Source organism: Carassius auratus, chromosome 45 (genome assembly GCF_003368295.1).
Source record: "Carassius auratus strain Wakin chromosome 45, ASM336829v1, whole genome shotgun sequence".
Taxonomy (NCBI): domain Eukaryota; kingdom Metazoa; phylum Chordata; class Actinopteri; order Cypriniformes; family Cyprinidae; genus Carassius; species Carassius auratus.
Window position 1 is genome coordinate 7,027,721 of NC_039287.1, and position 20,327 is coordinate 7,048,047.

At 35.2% G+C, this 20,327-nt stretch overlaps 1 protein-coding gene across 3 annotated transcripts in view; it reads left to right on the forward strand.

The window, feature by feature from the left end:
• LOC113063068 (zinc finger protein DPF3-like) overlaps positions 1 to 19,062 on the forward strand; it is a 46,174-nt gene extending 27,112 nt beyond the window's left edge. For 2 of the 3 annotated variants that reach the window (XM_026233227.1, XM_026233228.1), the window contains 3 exons: positions 17,266 to 17,378; positions 17,542 to 17,623; positions 17,860 to 19,062. In XM_026233227.1, the coding sequence (XP_026089012.1) occupies positions 17,266 to 17,378; positions 17,542 to 17,623; positions 17,860 to 17,927 (263 nt within the window). In that variant the 3' untranslated portion in view covers positions 17,928 to 19,062. Of the gene's footprint in view, positions 1 to 13,861; positions 15,622 to 17,265; positions 17,379 to 17,541; positions 17,624 to 17,859 lie in introns of those variants that run through there. The other variant, XM_026233229.1, reaches the window with a different exon arrangement.
• Positions 19,063 to 20,327: the final 1,265 nt, after the last annotated feature.

The following is a 20,327-nucleotide window of genomic DNA, read 5'->3' on the forward strand; positions in this document are numbered from 1 at the left end:
ATAATGTGGAGACATTAGTGTTATTAGCATAAGAAGAGAGCACAATCAGTTTACCAGACGCTGCTGGGGGAATTGGGGGATGTGGGGATGTTTTAAAACAAGTCACTTTGACTGGGATTGGTTTGCTTTTAGATTATGTAGCTTGAAAAATAATAGTTTTTTTTTTTTACACTCAAGGGCATTTAGTGCTAGAAAGATTATAAAAGTATTAAAAACTATTTGTGTTGTATTCAAAGTCTTCTGAAGTCATACAATAAGTTTGTGAAAAGTTTCAACATTGAGGTATTAATAACTGAAAATGATTCCACTCCATAAACACAGTCATCATAAAATACAGCTGAATTTGAGTTTGAGATAAAAGACATCAAAACTGACGTGATAAATGTCCCTGTCCACAGCATCTGTTGATGCAAAGGTATCTTAATGAAACCAGTGAAATACCCTGCACATGGACAAACTGCACTAAATGGACAAACTAAACAATGACACCAAGGGCTCCTGACCAAGAGTCAAGGATTGAGAAAGAGTAAAAGACGGTCCCCAATGAGACTGTGAATTGTGACGCCTGTTTGGTTGCCTTTACTTTTATCAATATTTCATATTCTGTTTATCTATGAAACAACAATGTTGATAATAACACTAAAACAGCCATTCTTGCCATCAGAAATAGTTAAACTTAAGTAAAAACATAAGACATAGAGTGACTCGTCAGATCGAGATGCAATGCATAAGAGAATGGCCAGCACGCTGATGACTGGTCATATAGAAGCTGATCATACAGATGACCGGCCATACAGACCGCATCATACAGACAGTGATCACATCCTGATGTAACCCATCGCTCTCCAGCTGGAGGAAGTGCTGCTTTATAAACACAGAACATTCACTCACTATTAAAATGATTCTGGCTGCTAGAAGGGAGAACATATCCTACAACATGAGTAAGTTCTACATTTTCTAATCACTTATTCTACAAATGTTGCAACTATGTTTAAACATGTTTAACAAAACTGTCTTTCCTTTTTTCTTTTAAGAAAAGTCAAGTCAACAGTTCACATTGTTACCTCTAAACAAGAATTTCACTTCATCAGAAAGTTCAGTCCTCAAAAAAAAGGTATGTTGCTACTCAATATATTTTGAGTATAAAATGTTCTAAATACAAAAATATATACTCCCAAAAATGGAATTGCCACAATCAACAAGAATAATAGATGTCAATCTCATTTCAAGACAAGTAAACCTCTTAGTGTTAGTGTGTATTCATCTGAATATCTTTCAGTTTCAGGGATCAGCTTTAACCTGTGAGTTTTGGCTGTCCATGTTAAAGACTGGAAATGTAACAATAAAATAAATATCCTATAAAGTTTTCAGCAATTATGGAACCTCCAAAGATTTGAGCCATAATTAATAATTTGTATTGTATATTTTCTATCAGCTGCATGCAGAATCTGGATTGTTGGGACAGCTACATTGGACGTGGTGAAAAGCAAGCAAGGGAAACCATGGGCACCAATCTCAGTGTGTCCTCCCAGGTCCAGTGTTTGGGGTGACCTCCCTTCCTTTCTTCCAACAGTGTCTTAAAGAAAGAACTGAACAAATGAAGATTATGCTTTCTTCAATCGACCCGAGGCACCACTGGAGGAAAGGTGGACAAAGTCAGGAAGTTTGTGAACAATGTGATGGCCAAGTTTGTTCTCTGTGTTAATGGCGCATTGTCCATCATCCACACATAGTGTTTGACAAACCTGAGCTATATTTAAATGATGAGGTTCATTTAAGCCCTAAGGGAAATGATATATATTTTTTACTGATATTATCCAGTGTTTGAGAGACCACAGACCATAAACCTGATGCTGGACTGGTGCATGTTATGGGAAAGAAGGTCTCCTGTATTTTTAAAAAGTACCCAGCAGTGTGTTCAACAAATGCCTGACTTAATAAAAGTGTTCCCCTGACTTACTGCTATGATCTTATTTTATTTATCTAGCATTTAAAAATAAAATAATATACAATGCCTAAAATATAAACAGCTTCTTTGCAAAAATGTTGAATTCAACCTAAATTTAATAATAATAAATTAATATCTGGTATAATTAAATACTATTTGTATCATTTCATTTATAAAATACACTTAAATGGACCTGCTTTCTTTTCTGGGCTTTGCTTGTATGTCCAAATATCTGCTCGCTGCCAGAGGCCAGGTGATAATGTGGAGACATTAGTGTTATTAGCATATGAAGAGAGAACAATCAGTTTACCAGACGCTGCTGGGGGAACTGGGGGTGTGGGGATTCTTTAAAACAAGTCACTTTGATTCGGATTGATCTGATTTAAGATTATGTAGCTTGAAAAATAACCTGATTTTATTTAACTTTTTTATAATGCACTAGCCAGGAAAGACCATCATACACATTGTAGATACTGATATACATATATATATATATATATATATATGTATGTATGATTCAATGTTTAGCTCTCCATTTTGTTCACTATTGCATGGTCGTTTCTACACAGACTAAACCGTAAATGCTAAACTTACACAGCAACAGGTCTGAACCTGAACTGTACTACTAACGTAAAAAGATTAAGAACACCGCATTTAAAGTCTTTTAAATCATTGATGCAACTTATAAAAATTAAATTTTCTAAATGAGGAATTGTTTTATTTTTTTGTGTGGCTTAACGTTGGGTTTTGAGTAGACTTTTCTATTTAAATTATTAATTTTAAGTTTACTCTGTGACGTCACGTTGTTGTTCTAATCGACGTTCAGAAGAATCCATTCAACACGGAGGATAATCACAAGCGACTGGAGCAAACTTATGGAACAACTTGTAAGTACATCAAAACAATTGTGAAAATGTCTTATTGAATATCAGGATAAAGGGATGTTTTTATTTTTCGGAAATGCTGTTTTTACAGAGCGCCCAAGAGCTTTTGAATGTGCATTGATCTGGATTCTATTTCAGCATCACTGCTACAGTATGATGTTAACGTCTAAGAAGCGCACTAATCTTAATGTTAGCTGGCATTTCATCACTAAACGATTTGAATGTCACTGATGTTAACTGTGATGTTCAGGGCTGCGTTTCTCAAAAGCATTATGAGCAAGTCGATTGTTGAGACCATTTGGTGTCAAATGTTTCTACGCTCATCCTAGCCATACAGTGCTTTTTTGGGGAAATGCCCTGGTAAACGTGTGTTTGTTTGTTTTTTGGTCTGTTTTTAAACAACTAGCTTCTAAGAGTACTAATCCAAAATTAGGTTTAAGCTTATACACAGACATGAATATTGTAATATATTAAAATTACAAAAGAAATGTACAAACTTGTAGTTAACCTTTACAAATCTTTCTTAAACTGCAGGCTGAGCTGGATGCTGAATATAACAGAGTGAGCCTCAACACTTCAGGTAACTTCTATTGAGCTGAAGAGCAAACCTAACATAACAGGACATAGACTTGGCTTTCTCTTTTCCAATGTCAGTTAAACACTTTACGTTTTTGTGGTTTTCTAGGTTTCACCATATCAGAGTCCTGCAAGATTTCACAGACATTCATGAGATTCTAAACGTCTGTTCTTCATGTGAAGGCAAATCACAAACACTATCTGCCTCCTTCACCGTTTTTTTATTATTATAGTTTTTTTTTTTTTACATGATGTCAACATTAAGGAGCCCTTCATGCTTTCCCAGTGTACATGTGTAAGAATAAATGTTCTTTAGGACATAAAATGTAAGAATTAACTGCCATAATAGATCTGAAATAAGAGTGGTGGAACTATGATGTCAGAGCTGCGGGTTGCTTGGAGATTTTCATATGTTTTTTTTTTTAATGGAGTTTTTCAATTTATGAATAAAATAGTGCCTGTGGTAAACATAACTTGACAATGCTTCTTTTTATTTTCTACAGTGTAAACTCCACACACTCACAGCCTAAAACTTTCTTATTTAAATTAAAATTAAATTAAAAATGAAATTTATGCATTTAGCAGACGCTTTTATCCAAAGCGACTTACAGTGCATTCAGGCTATCAATTTTTACATATCATGTGTTCCCGGGGAATCAACCCCCCAAACTTGCGCTTGCGTGCTTATTTTTATTATTTTTTGCTTATTTAGCTATTTATTAAAAACATCATTTTTCAAAAATGAACATAACTGCTTCAATATTTGTGTCTGATGTTGTCTACACTGGATGCGACACGATCCCCATCAGTGAACTGATGCTCGTTCTGTTTATGATCAAATATACTGACACTACGTTCAGATGATGTGACACTATAGTGTGATGTCATCAAGTCTAGACACACTTTCAGCTCAGCGAGGCACGGCACAACTCTCACGTTCGGTGTAGACATGGTTAGACAGTGTCTGCTCTATTACAAATAATTTATATTTAAATCAATCAATAAATAACCTAAACCTGTGGCATTACAAGATGGAAAATATAGCCTAGAAAATATATTTCCACTTGCTCTGTCCTCCATCCATGACACTGTTTCACTGCGGAGCTGCAGTTTAATCTGAACAGCTCTGAACGCGGAGTGGATGGTTAGATGCATGAGGGGCTAGTATTAAAAACAATAAGGTCTTTCCAGCTTTAAGGTAATTCTGCCTTATATAATAAATATATATATATATATTTATTATATAATCTTGTCTCAGTTTTAAATTTGACTGTTAAATTATAAAGAATGACATTTTAACTGCTTTTGAGCTACTTCTTTGTCATCTGAATATTGATTTTAAGTAGGGGGGAAATCAATTAAAATTGTAAATCAGATTGTTTTATGAAAAAAATAGTTTTTTGTTTGTTTGTTTTTTAGGCCATATCGCCCAGCTCTAGAACGATCCCATGGTGAATTACTCTTCTGTATTCTGATGTTAAAGTTCCCCCCACTCTGTTGGCATTACATATTAATGTCTACTTTAGTCTCTGATGATAAAGTTTTCCTCTCTGTGCTTATTCCAGGAGTAATTGTGTGAGACATCACTGACACAAGCCCCTCTCCTGCTGATTGTGTTATCATAGACAATGTCCTGCAACACTGCAGCTGTGATGAGATGATCTTCCAGTGTTTCACATTCAGAAATACACATAACGTGCGGTTTAAAAAAGGCTGAATATTCTTTTGAGTTTTTGATTCTTTTTTTAGTTAGTATTTGTAATTTATAAAGTACCAAAATAATTGCTAAATGAAAAACATTATGTATGATAAACAGTTTTAAGTACACTGCACTTAAACATTAAGCAAAAAAAAAAAAAGCTTTTTAGCTTGACTTGACTAAATTAATTCATGTAATTATTATAATGTATAAGTAAATAAAAAAAATTAGAGTTGCTTAATTATTCTTTTTTTTTTTTTTTTAGATAATTGGTGTCCACAAAAAAAATTGAGTATTTAGAACTTATGGGTTTTTAGAGTGTAGAAGTGATGTGACTAAACTAAAGCACACTGGTCCCCAGTTAGATGGTCAAGTGTGATGCTGGTTGACCTTACATTTACTGTACCATTCTCTCTATCTGTGCATGCAACGCCAATGTTGATCATAACACTAAAATACCAGTTCTTGACATTCAACAAACATTGTAAAAAGATTTTAGGGTAAAAAAAATAAAAGCATATTAATACTACTAGTGAACAATCAAAAGTAATTTAATTAATTTAGTAATATAAGTAATATACTAATATACATTATAGTCAAAATTGTGTATAAAGACAGATAATATGTGTAACTCATATGTCATTATTACATTCAGAAATAATGTAAAAAATGGCTAAATAGAATTAAACTTAGTAGGCTTCTCATGGCAAAATCAGCTAAATAGACGTCACAGTTCACCATCTAACTGGGGACCAAAGTCATTCTAACAGAATCACTTCTGTGTCTATTTCCACACTGTTTAAACTCTCAAGCGTTCTCAACCGGTCACATATTGACAGAAAATACTGTTTATCCACATGCAGGTGCTCCATGGCTTTGAATGAGAAACCTTTAGCATCAAAATGCAGAATCTATGGGCAAATGTTATTTCCTGATGAAATAATATATTGGGGTACACATACTCATGGACATTTAGTCCAAGAAAGATTATAAAAGTATTAAAAACTATTTGTGTTGTATTCAAAGTCTTCTGAAGTCATACATTAAGTTTATGTGAAAAGTTTCAACATTGAGGTATTAATTGCTGAAAAAATTCCACTCCATAAACACAGTCATCATAAAATACAGCTGAATTTGAGTTTGAGATAAAAGACATCAAAACTGACGTAATAAATGTCCCTGTCCACAGCATCTGTTGATGCAAAGGTATCTCAATGAAACCAGTGAAATACCCTGCACATGGAAAAACTGAACTAAATGGACAAACAAAAAATTGACGCCAAGGGTTAACTGTAAACTGACATTAAGAACTTTTACTTACAAACTGTTGTTAAAATTAAATTTAAGATTTTAAGATGAAATGTAAGATTTTTTCAAGCATTTTTTACAACATCTGCTGAATAGTTAGTAAAATATGCTACTCATGTCAAACAAAATTGTTTTTGACAGAAAAAAAGTTGTGTTTCATTAAACTCGAAATAATGTAAAATTTGCATATTAAACGAATAAAAACTATAAACACCGTAGCCACGATAAACCCTTTAAATTGAACAGTATTCGTCAGTAATATAATTGTTGAGTTTTAAGCTCCAGAATCTTTATAGTACGTTTGTTATTCGAGAAAGGGCAAATCAGCCGGACATGTGTCGCACATCACCATCTAACTGGGGACCAAACTCATTTTATCAAACAAATGCACTCTTTACTATTAAACGTACTGACCTGCATTTGTTACCTTAAAGAGCTCTTTCTGCTGGTTTTTACCCATACAATGTCAAAAGATTTGTTGGTGAAATCTGAAGTGTAAATTTGGTTCAATGATGTTCAATAATTTTTTTCACTTCAAAATCAGTTAATTTCAATGTTTCCATGTTTAGGTCACCATTTTGTTCACTACTGCATGGTCATTTCTACACAGACTAAACTGTACATGCTAAACATACACAGCAACAGATCTGTGCATGTAGTGGTGATTTCTCTAGAGTAAAGCACACTAGTCCCCTGTTAGATGGTGAAGTGTGACGCCTGATCAGCTGACCTTACATTTAACAATATTTCACATTCTCACCATCTCTGAATGCTATGGCAAGGATGATAATATAATGTTACAATATATGTTGATTGTAACATTGATTTAGAAATTTAGCCAATTGAATATTTTCAAAGTTAACATGAAATTGGCAAGAAATGTCAAAGCAACCAAAGAGATGTCGCAGTTTACCATTTAACAGGGGACCTAAGTGTTCAGATCAACATTAGCACTATTCCATCCATCCATCCATCCATCTATCTATCTATCTATCTATCTATCTATCTATCTATCTATTAAAAAAATGCACAAATTGGCCTCCAAGATCAAACCGGTCCCCAGTTAGATGGTGAAGTATGACGTGATCTGTTTGGTTGCCTTTACATTTAACAAATTACATTTATTCATTTATTTATTTCTGAATATAATGGCAATGCTGATAATACCCTACAAAAAAATGGAGCCTCTGAAAAATGTCAGTGTTAAACAGCTAAAGTGGCATAGTTAAAAGGTGTTTTACTGAACTCAATTGAAATTTTTCAATGCAGCAAGCTAACATATAATATTGTTTCTTAAGTTAACATATAATGTTGTTTTTTAACTTAACATATAATGTTAATGTGTCTGTGATGTGAGAAGAGGTGATTCAGTCTAACAGGCGTCACACGTCACCATCTAACTGGGGACCAAACTCATTTTATCTAACACATGCACTCTTTACTGTCAGAAGTATTGACATGCAATTGTTATCTTAAAGAGCTCTTTCTGCTCTTTTTAACCCATAAATTTGTTTTGTTGATGTAAATTAAACAAACTAATAATGCTTTACTTGAGAAATTAATGTAATTATTTTTCTTCTCGCCTTTTATTGTTTGATTAGCATTAATGCCAACACTTAACTCAAGCCACAAGACAAGATTTTTACAGATAAAAAAAAGGAATCTCAGTGACCAACTTCTGGTCTAAAAATGTTTGACTGGAAAAATCATCTTGTAATCAATATAATTTCAGTTCTACTTTCTGAGTATGAATTATCATATGCAGTAAAAACAACAACACTCAAGCTCTGTAAAAGGTTTTGTTCAAATGCCTGGATTCTCTCCTGCATGATTTTATGTGAGTCTCTTTAGACATTGGAACCGGTCATGAATCATGAGCTTCTAGAAGTGGGATCACAATTTGTCAGTCATCACCGATGAAACGTTGAGAGTGACCGACTGAAAGTGACCTCCTTTTCACAAACTGAACATACAAATAAACACATAACAAATAACATAATAGTCGTATTAAGTAGAAACAATAAGTGCTCTCTATATATTCAAAGTTCAAATAGAGAAAGATAACAGATCTATAGACAACTACAAAACCTGTTATAGCCTACATACTAATAACAGTCTAGATATGTTATCAAGCCTAACTTGCGAGCATCAGGGAGTCACTCTCAAAATGCGGGGTATTAAAATTGCTTTTAAATACGCGTACATGTTTCGATTTAATGATCGCGGGAACACTTGGCGGTGCTGAGCGTACATTATAGATTAGAAGACATTAATTTTGTCAGACACTCTACAACGAATCCTCCTTTGATGTTTCTTATCGGCCAATGAGGGTCATTTTTGTTTGTGTTGAACAGAAAAAAGTCAAATAATAAAAACAATTCCACACAGGCTAAACTGTACATACTAAACATACACAGCAACGAGATCTGTGCATGTAGTGGTGATTTCTCTAGACTAAAGCACACTGGTCCCCTGTTAGATGGTGAAGTGTGACGCCTGATCAGCTGACCTTACATTTAACAATATTTCACATTCTCACCATCTCTGAATGCTATGGCAAGGATGATAATATAAAGTTACAATATATGTTGATTGTAACATTGATTTAGAAATTTAGCCAATTGAATATTTTCAAAGTCAACATGAAATTCTGAAGAAATGTCAAAGCAACCAAAGAGATGTCGCAGTTTACCATTTAACAGGGGACCTAAGTGTTCAGATCAACATTAGCACTATTCCATCCATCCATCCATCCATCCATCCATCCATCCATCCATCCATCCATCCATCTATCTATCTATCTATCTATCTATCTATCTATCCATCCATCCATCCATCCATCCATCCATCCATCCATCTGTCTATCTGTCTGATCAAATTATCATCACTGATAGGACCTTCTCAGGAATGGGTTTTGATTGCATTCATACGTTCAGAAGTGTATTGGGGTTAAGCCAAGAAAATGTCAAATAAATGTAAAAAAAAAAATAATAATTATATATATATATAATATATATAATATATATATATATATATATATATATATATATATACAGTTAATTATAAGAGGCATTACCTCTGCCCTTGAACTGTTGACAGCTGGCTGACTCTAATTATATTACTACTTTTTATTACTATTATTATTATTTGAAAAATAAAGAAACTAAGTACTAACAAACTAACTATAATGGCACTTCTCAATGTGTCAGTATTATAAGTACATATACGTATATTGTGTATGTATACAGTAAAAACTACATTTGTTCAGACACCTTGAACATTTCAAACGCTATCACAGTTTATTTGCTATAGTTTAGATAATGGTAATAAAAGATGACAAGAACTCAGAGTTAACCTGTCAGAACAAATTCATCTTGATAATATCAGATAGCACTTAAGCAAAAAATGGTCAGATCTATTGTCAGAATAATTTTTATCAAATTTACTGGTAGTCTACTTTATTAGGAATTGTTGGTTATAATATGTCAGTTTTTCAAAATTATATATTGATTGTTGCATTAAAAAAATAAGCACACTGGTCCCCTATTAGAATGTGAAGTGTGACGCCTGATTGGCTGACCAATATTTAACAATAATTCACATTGTCAATATCTGTGCATGCAATGGCAATGTTGATGATAACAATAAAATACCAGTTCTTGACATTCAACATACACTGTTAAAAAATTTTGGGGTAAAAAATATAAAAATAAACTTTTTTTAGCATTAGAGTGAAATAATAATGCTAATAATTCAGACACTATTTTGCCTCACTGTAATGTGGTCCTCCTGGATGTTTGAGAATAGGAATGTTTTAAGAGTTTAGAAGAGTTTATGAGTTTAAAAGACTGGTTTGTGTTCAATCTCCTCTCAGAGCCTGAGTCTCTCTGGAACAGCAGGCATTCAGACAATAGAGGAGTGTGAACGACGTGTGTGAATTTGCCCTTACAGTTCCTGCCCCGGCCTACAGGGGCGCTGCTGAGAATGAGTTTAAACACACACACACGTCCAGGTCCCCACTTGGTCAAAATTAAAAAAACTTCACCAGGGGCTTTTTCAGTTGATTTTAGCATGATTTAAGGCATGTCTAACAGGGGACCTGAAAAATGTCCCCTCTTAGCTCTGAGGTCCCCTGTTGGTGAGTGTGTAACGACACCATGGTCCCCTGTTGGATAGGTAGACAAGTACACACACACACACACACACACACACACACATATATATATATATATAGGCGCATCATTTTCTCCTTCTTTCCAAAGCGCTTGGGCAGTTGCGCTCCTGAGGCATCTGTAGTTGTTAAGCATCCATCACCTGCGATCTCCGTTACAACAAGGACATATATGTAATGTAAAAACCCTTGCTGTAACTCTGCTACAAGATTTATTTGCGAAGAGAAGTAAAAAAACTTGTCAGTGTTCAAAAACAACAGGGAATTTCAAGCTGATTGAGTTGGTTCTTTTCACATGATCTGGTGCGCTTGAGTCATTCTGAAAAGCTGAGATGTTTTTAACTAGATGTGGAGCAGACAGGCCTGGAAAAAACAAATGGTAAATGGTAAATGGACTGCATTTATATAGCGCTTTCAACAGACCCCATGGCCATCCAAAGCGCTTTACAAGTTGCCTCACATTCACCCATTCACTCACACATTCATACACCGACGGTGTGATTGAACCACCAACCTTCCGGTTTGTAGATAACCTACTTGAACCACTGAGCAACTGCCGTTGCGTTGCGACCGTGTCTCTTTGTTAATGAGCGTGCATTCCGCATTTGAAATAACAAACTTGAGTGCCCAAAAGATGCGATATGTGAACAGTCCCGTCATCTGTGGAAATGTTTTCTTTTCGGTTAACGGTTAAACGGTCAATATAAGCATCACTAACTGGCATACACACATAATATAACATACAAAATTAATTAATTTTAAGTCACACAAAGTCAACATGTTGGTATTTCTTGCTCTGAATCTGCCATAAAATAAAATAAAAGTGTTATGTTCTTTGAAGAGGTTTACCTGTGTTATTATGCCATTATCATTATATTAGTTGAAACTTGTCTTAGAACGACAATATTATCGTTTATCGCGATAATTTCTTGGACAATTTATCGTCCAGCAAAATGTGTTATCGTGACAGGCCTAGTGCAATGAGAAAATGAATAATTACTACATGATTTTTTTTTACTTAAAGGGGTCATATGATGAAATCTCAAGTTGTCCTTTCTCTCAAATCCAAACAGATATTTCCTCCTAAAACACCTCATTTAAACATGCCCCCACATGTCTACGTCACTGTGTGGGACGCTTTGCATAATACTGCCCAAATTTTCAGGCAAAGAAAGAAGACATACATTTTATTCTCGCTGTAGTATTGTTGCCGCCGTCACCATGTTGTGAAGATGCTGTGTTTCGTTGCGAAAGAGAAAATACTTAGTTTGGCCTGCCAAAAGAGGACACAACCAGAAATCAATGGTTAATTTGTATTTACATGCAATGTATTCGGCGCACTTTACGGAGGACTGTTTCCTGAACCTGGGTGATTAGCCTACAGTGTTGGCTCTTCTGACTTACAGCATGTAAGTATGTTTTCATATTTAAAGGATTTGCCACTGACGATTCTCTTTCGAAACGTGAGTTTTGAGCAGTGTAGAGTAGCACTTGTTGTTTGTCGTTTTTCCGATCACAAATGCAGACATGGTTTTATGTTTACGCAGCACGATGCAACACAACGCGTAAAAAGACAGGTATAACTCATCATAATCCATAATTATGTCCCCACTGGATGCAACAAATGCCTCCTTTGTAATGAGTTTTATTGGTTTTGAGTCATTGCCCCAGGACACACGGCATCACAGTATGGTAAGGGGCGTGACATTTCCCTCACACTCTTGAGGCATCTGGCCAATCACAATGCACCTGATAGCGGACCAATCAGAGCACACCTCGCTTTTCAGAACGATGAGCTTTGTAAAAATCAACTCGTTTCAGAAGGCGGGGAATATAGGAGAAACAATGTACAGTATTTGGAAATGTTTTTTTAACCTTAAACTGCATAAACACTTTGCATTACATAAAATACAAAAAATAATGTCATTTTTTAGCAACATCATATGACCCCTTTAAAGATATTTTGTGAAACAGAAACGGCCATTAAAATCTTAAAATTATAATAATTTATTTTGTTATTGTCTCTTTCGAATTTTCCAATATCAGTATACCAGTTTTACTGCTAAGATCGTTTTGTTGCCATACAAAAGACACTTAAGTGAAAATCATCTATTTGATATTAATATTCTGCTATGACTGTTTTGACCAAGGCTAGATCTCAGTTAATTCTAATGAGAGTTGGAAGGGAGAGTAGGAGTGTCATGGGATTCTATCGAAACCGTTAAGTCTCTGAAACTGTTTTTCATTGCCTATGCCAAGACTACAAAGTCTAAAAGCATCTTACTGTACATCTAGATTACGTAGGTTGATGTTAAAAGTTTTCAAGATGGCAGACCTGAGAACATTTGCTCTTTGTAATTAGGATAATTTACATTTCAAACAAAAAAAAGAATAATTTTGCTGAAAAATAAAATAACATGCTTGGATTTAGAATGTGCATTGTGTTTGTAAGTGTGAGCCAAATACTGCAGTGCTGAGAATGAGCATTTATATTTGACGTGGCCTTTTTGTTCATCTTTCTGAGTGCTTGAGTTTTGCATTTTTCTTTTACACAAGTTATTTTCCTAGCAAATGATCTTGGAAGGGTTAACTATCCCACATTTATATCCTGGAATTACTTTTGAACTCCTAATATGCTTATAGTTCTTAACTGTTTTAGGCCATAATCAGTTATCTCAGTTCATGTGCGCAAAATATTATCATATTTATTTTGCTCATATGCTTCCATTCTTTATGTTTTTCTTTCTTGGCTGTTTGATCCATTGCCTTCTCATAATCGAATGCTAAATAGCAAGAACAGGGAGAGACCAAATGTATCCCTCAGTAAAAAAAAAAAAAATTATAATAATAATTTTATTTATATATAAGAATAGTTCACACAAAAATGAAAATTTTGTCATTATTTATTAATTTCAAAACCTGTATGACTGTGTTCCACAGAAGAAAAGAAAAGTCAAACTGGTTTGGAACATCGTTCAGTGACTAAATAATGACTGAATTTTCATTTTGTTCATTTTCGTTTTGGGTGATCTATCCCTTTAAACGATTCATGATTCACTTACAGCTAAAAAATGCACTGCAGCTTTAATCTACAGCCAATGAGAAGCACATATTCATGCAATCAGATATGCAAGCCGTAGTCCCTTAATGTATGAGTAACTGCAAAGACTGCAAGTTGTCCAAAACTCAGAGGAGTGTGAGTCCTAGTGAGCTGACTGCAGTGTTACTTGTGTGTGTTTCCACTTTGATGCTGATATGTCCGTCATGCATGTCAGCTGATCGCATTGGTGGGACCAGGGCGAAGAGGAGGACGGGCGGAGTCCTGGACATGTTCGGCGACACGTCAGAGAGCGAGGCGTCCACCTTTCACGGCTTTGAGGAGGACGACCTGGACGGGCTTCTGTCCGACGACAGCACAGGCTCACCTCAGTACAGATAGACAAAGGAGAAACCTCAAGAGAACAGCATCAGAGAAACTTCCAGCATGTGTCTGCTGCCTGTTTTTTTTTTTTTTTTTCTGTTGTTTTGCAGCCTCATGCATAATGGATACACAACTCCAGACACAATGTTAAATTCAGGAATTGTTTTCAAAGGACAAGTTGCAGCCTTTTATAAATTAAGGAATGTTGTTTTTATTGCTTCACACTTCTGTATACCGAGATGTGCTAGTTATGGGACAGAGGAGCCATCACTTCTGGACTGTTTGTTTTCCATCATGGAAAATTGCAGGGACGTTACCAATATGTGGACGTGGATTATACTCCGCCATGTAAGATAAAACGCCTACTGTGTGGAAATTTACTTTAGAAATAGAAATTAAAGAATTTCAGTCCTCAAGGAGGAGAAAATACATGTGTCCGTAGGTCTGATAGTGAAGAGGGTTTTTTTCCCCTACCTCTGGATAAATACAATATTTGCAAAGAAAGGGATGACGAGAAGGCAGAGAATGGGCTGAGGCCAGGCCCTGATTGGATCCAGAGGGAAGGGAGGACAGTATGCAGAGAGGTAAGAGCCAGTTGGCATTTAAGTGTCCATCTCTCCTCCTTTCTCAGGACAGCTGCAAGTCCAACAACATCAAAAGAGCATGACATTTGAAATCCCTTGTTTGCTGGAGGATACATGATACTTGGCCTCTCCCTAGTTTTGTTGAATAAGAAGAAGAAAAAGGACTCATATTTTTGGAGTGAGTTCCCTTTGCTATTCAGGAAACTCTCTTTAAACAACAGGTATGAGAAGGGGTACAATTGTAGCTTAAATGTGCAATGATTCTCATGAAGGCTTTGTTTTGCAAATAAAATCCTGACCATTCACCTCTGTTAACAGATCCAGCTATATAATATATATAATAATACACTGGATTTCAAGCACATAAGCTTCCTACACTTGGCAGGAAAATGCAGTAAATGTGAACAGGAAAAAAGAATACATGCAATAAAAGCCGCAATACACATTAGCCACAGGGACGTCACCCAGTTAATATGGGGATATTTCAGCATATCCATTTTGTATGAAAAATCTTTGCTATATTTGCTCTTTAAAGCTCTTTTATTTTATTGTTATGGCGAACTAATGTGTCACTTTTGAATTGAAACTGTTGCGAAAAAAAATCCGTATTAATGCTTTCGATCTTGTCTCTATTTCAGGGCATTCATTCTTTTGAAAACGATAATATAATTTATTAAGATATTGTATAATGTATATAGGCCCACAAACTGTTGCAGGCTAAACCTGTTGTTCCACAACAGCTCCTGATGATATTTCTCCCAGGGTTTTGGTGTATAAAAATGTTTCAGTGTTTAACATTCAAACTTTAGTTCATTTAATACTAAGCCAAAGGAAACCATGGCTAGAGATAATGCTTTTAAGTGATTCTGTGTCACGCAGACCTGTGGCACAAACCACACAAACACACAGAACACACTTCATGCAAACTGTCATTCATGTGCTCGCTGCCGAGTCCTGTTACTCCAAATGTCAGCCTGCAAGTCTTTCACTGGATTTTGTTACTGAAAAACATTAAACATTTTACATTTGATGAATTACTCAGAGTTCATTTTGTTTCAAGGTAGGAAAAAATGGGACAAGTGACCTCAAGTGGTCTTTGAAAAATGTCTTAATGACACTAAAATATCATACTGAGTATCATAAACATTATCTCAGAGCAAACCACTTTCATGAGACGTTTTTTAACTGGTTCAAGTTCATCAAAGTGGATTTATGAAGGCAGGTCCCATTAAGTTCACATGGAGATTGTTATAACTGTCTTAATTTTGAGTATTGTTTTATCATTTGAAACCTAGTAAACTTATTATTGTGAAATATTTTCTTTACAATAAATAACACTTGGGGTGTTATTTTCTTAAATAATGCATTACATAAAGCATTCGTACATGTTTAAGTATGGCTTGTGTCCAAATAATTAGTCTATAATTTCAATGAAACTTAACAGCAATTTATCAAAATATTACACATAAATTATTAAATTATTTGAAGTATTTGAGATATAACTTTTCATATTTTATATGTATTGCATCAAGATCAACCTCTAAAATCAGTCATTTTTCCATACACTTTAAAAGATTTATGTCTAAACGTTGGCATAATGTGGCTTAATCTATTCAAGCAGTTCTGCATGTGAATACCAGGGACAGAGCCATGAAGAGGAATGAGCTAGCAAAGCTTATGAAACTCTTTTCCCAGTAGAGAAAGAGCTTCACATAACATCCGACGTCAAGCCAAGGCCCCACATGCTTTCCAAACTGGGAAGACTGCACATGCTTTACTGGGCATCCAAGCAAGAGGAGCCTGCTGTTCTCACAGTTTCATTGAGGAAATGAGCAGGCCGAGGAACTGACACCTCCCTAAGAGACAGAAAGACAGAGAGAGAGAGAGAAAGACAGACATGTGAGGTTACAGAGCCATCTGGCACTTTCCAAACCTGTGCTCACCCTCTCTCTGTGTTAGGAGGGCAGAACAGAAGGTGGAGGTGTTTACGGGGAACTGTTGCTTGTTCCTTCCAAATCGTGTTTAATCCGTTTTTTTCTTTCATGTGTCTGTCTTTATTAACTTAAAAGAATATTTCTCCCGAAATGAAAAATCTGTCATCATTTACTCACCCTAAAGATGTTCAAAACCTGTATGAGATTCCTTCTTCTTCTGAGTACAAGACACAATATTCTGAAGGATGTTGGAAATCAAACGGTTGACGGTAGCCATTGATGTCCATAGTATGGAAAAAAAGACTATAGAATTCAATGGCTACCGTCAACTGTTTGATTAGTTTCTGTGCTCAACAGAAGACAAACTCATACAGGTTTGGAACAACTTGAGACAAATTTTTCATTTACATGTTAACTGTCCCTATCTATCTATCTATCTATCTATCTATCTATCTATCTATCTATCTATCTATCTATCTATCTATCTATCTATCTATCTGTCTGTCTATCCATCCATCCATCATCTGTGTCTATCCCTCCATCCAGATCAATCCACCTTAAAGTATATAAATTACATTAAGAACCTTTCTAACAATTAGTTTTACGACAATTTATATGGATTCATGTTTTCCTAAGTTAAATTTATTATAGTGAAGTTCATCTGAAACTAATCGAATTGTCTAATTATCTAGCTCCTCTTCCTTCTGTCAGATTATTCTTTCATCTCTCTCTTTCACCAGGCCATCCTTCATGTCTGCAGTTCACAGACAACATGATGCAGGCCGTTGGAACGTACCAGTGGCAGTGCATCGAGTGTAAATCCTGCAGTCTGTGTGGCACCTCAGAGAACGATGTGAGTCTTTAAATCCTAACAAGGAACATAGATTATTTTCAACATCTCAAACAAGATTCTCAAAGCACTCTTGGAGATGCGGTGTATGCGCGTTTCTGCAAGCCTCCTCATATGGCTGAGTGTGTGTGAGCTAACAGCTTGGTGACGCCCTCTACTTTTGTAGGATCAGCTTCTGTTCTGTGATGACTGTGATCGGGGATACCACATGTACTGCCTTAAGCCTCCCATGACACAGCCACCCGAGGGTAAGATCACTTCACAGCAACTCAGTAAAAATAGATCATAAAAATCATTAATACATTCATTGTTTGAGTTCTAAAATCTGCCTGACTGGTGTGGCTTGTTGCCTTTTATGCCTGGCCTATAATAACATGTGAATATATTAACATGCATCAATAATAAACCATCAATTTTAACATTTCAGTACTGCGACCACAATAAAATAATCATTACAGTTACCTCACAATTGCTTCGTTCACAGGAAGTTGGAGTTGTCATCTGTGTCTCGGTCTGCTGAAAGATAAGGCATCTGGTTTGGGAGAGCCCTAGGCTTTGAGGAGGTTCTGCACAGTCACACACAGACACGCACAGTTGACTCAGGATAGACGTTTGTCTTGGTTTTGCTCTGTAGATCTCCTCCTGTAGTAGTGTGAAGTTGAGTCTTCCTCTACCTCCATGTTACAAACATTTTCCTCAAGCAAGTCTAGGCAGTCGGTAGTCTACCTCGCATCCTGCTCACTAGCAAACCCAAAGGCAGGTTTGAGTCCAGATTGTCAGATTACCTAGAAACATGAGTCTAATTATATATTACAAAAAGTACTTAGTTAAATAGCAACACCAGCACAATAACTGTAATATTACACTTAAATGAAGTGATAATCAACCTCATATACACAGAAGCTTTTGAGTTTTGATTCTAAGCTATTATTTCTTTGAAATTATGATGGACAAAGCCAGTTCTAACAAATAACAAACCAGTATACGTTATTTGCCGTTTATACTGTAAGTCTTTAATAAAAAAGCAACATAAACTTATTTGGAGACACACACCAGCTGTATGAAGCAAAACCATTTTCATTTTAGTTCATGTTTTCAATGTGTCTGTGATGTCTGTAAGATCATATGATTTCTTGCAAGATATTTTTGGCTCATAACCTGTTTGATGTATAGGGGATGAATGTGATTAGAAGCTCATCTTTCTTACTGGGATCCTCATTCAGGTAGACATTTAGAGCTTAGTATCTGAAAGCAATCTTTAAACTAAATGGCAAAAAAATACCTTTTCCATGTATTGAAGCAGCACTTAGCTTTGACTTCAGGACTGGAAAATAATGCTGTCGAGTGTTTTTTATTTGTAATTTTATATATATAATTAAGCAGACAATCGTTTGGTTGGTAAATTACATGATAGCCATCAAATTCAAATACACCTATAATGCTTTTCTTGTTTTACTTTTTCCAGCCTGCTTTTACAAGACTGTTTAATATTTCATTACATTTTGTGGGACAAGCTGTATCTTTGCTGCTGGAACATTCCAGTTTTGTGTGTTGCCCTTCATACCTCTCTGAGTGAAACATCTGTTCACTCCATTTTGTATTTCTTTGCTCGTGATATATTAGCATTACTATTTCCATCTGGCCATTCTCTCATGTCATTCCCACCTCCTTCACCTGTATAATACAGTAGAGGCTCTATTTTCAGAGCCACTTCATCAATGCTCTCCAGATCTAGCGATCTGTTGAATATTTTAGCTATGCATTTTTATCTGTTTTAAATGTCATTTACATTACATTTATATTTGTTTTTCGGTTTAAGAAATGTATTAAAGGTTGCAAAATCAAACTACTTTTGATGATGTTTAGATTCTATTCATCTAACCATAGTTAGGCCTTTGGAGCAAAGAAAAAATGATGGAAAACAAAAACTGAAAGTTGATACATTATGACTTTTGCACTTAAAATAGTTAACCCATTCTAAATCTAAACCTTAGTTTATTTATTTTTTTTTTTGTTCAGACTTTAAACCTGAAAACCTGTTTATTTAGACTCCTCATTTGTAAACTGGGTAAACAATCTTTTTTTTTGGGGATATTACTCGATATTGACTGGAGGAACACAGGGAGGGCTTTGTTTAAATATCACCTCGTCTCGTTCCGGAATAAAATGTAAGAATAATTTGGTCTATTCTGCAGTGTTATTAAGGCATTTTCCCTCAGACGAGTTTCTGTGACTTTGTGACTAAACTCACAAATATTTAATGAAGCAGGCGCTATACATGGTTGACTGGTTATTTTTGGCTAAAAAAAAAAGCGCAGCAGTCAAAATAAAAATGGCGGACTGACTTTTAATGATTTTAACTTATAAACTGCTAAAAAAGATCTACTGTGAGGTTGTTAATTGATGGCATTTGGTGGTATGTTGTTAACCTCGTGTACCAGCCATGGACAGGTACCCGCATATACGAGATGCCTTTGTCGTTTAGTAACGGAGTTCCTAGTGAAAACTACATTACCCATAATTCTTTCACCAGAAATTTCCACCAGAGAATCGCAACGTGAAAATTGCACCAAAAGACACCTTACATAGATTTATGATTTTAAATTTGACTCACGATTGTAGATCTTGTTCTCAATAAAGCTGTCTTGTACTTTTGTCTATTTATTTGATTTTCAAATATTATTTTATTCAAATTAAAGTTTGGAATGTTCTGAATCAACTGATTCAGCTTAGAATTCTTTAACGAGAACTAAAAATCCCCATAGGAAAAATACCTAAAACTGCTAAATCTCTTAAAGTAAATTTATTAAGTAAAAGTTTAATACTTGTCATTGACTGGGGTTAAAAGAAGGTATAAAAAGATGATAACCCAGGGTTAAACTAAACAGCTCCATTATACCAACAAAAGCGTCTTAAAAAATTAATTTATTCAAGTAGAAAAATATTTTTCAA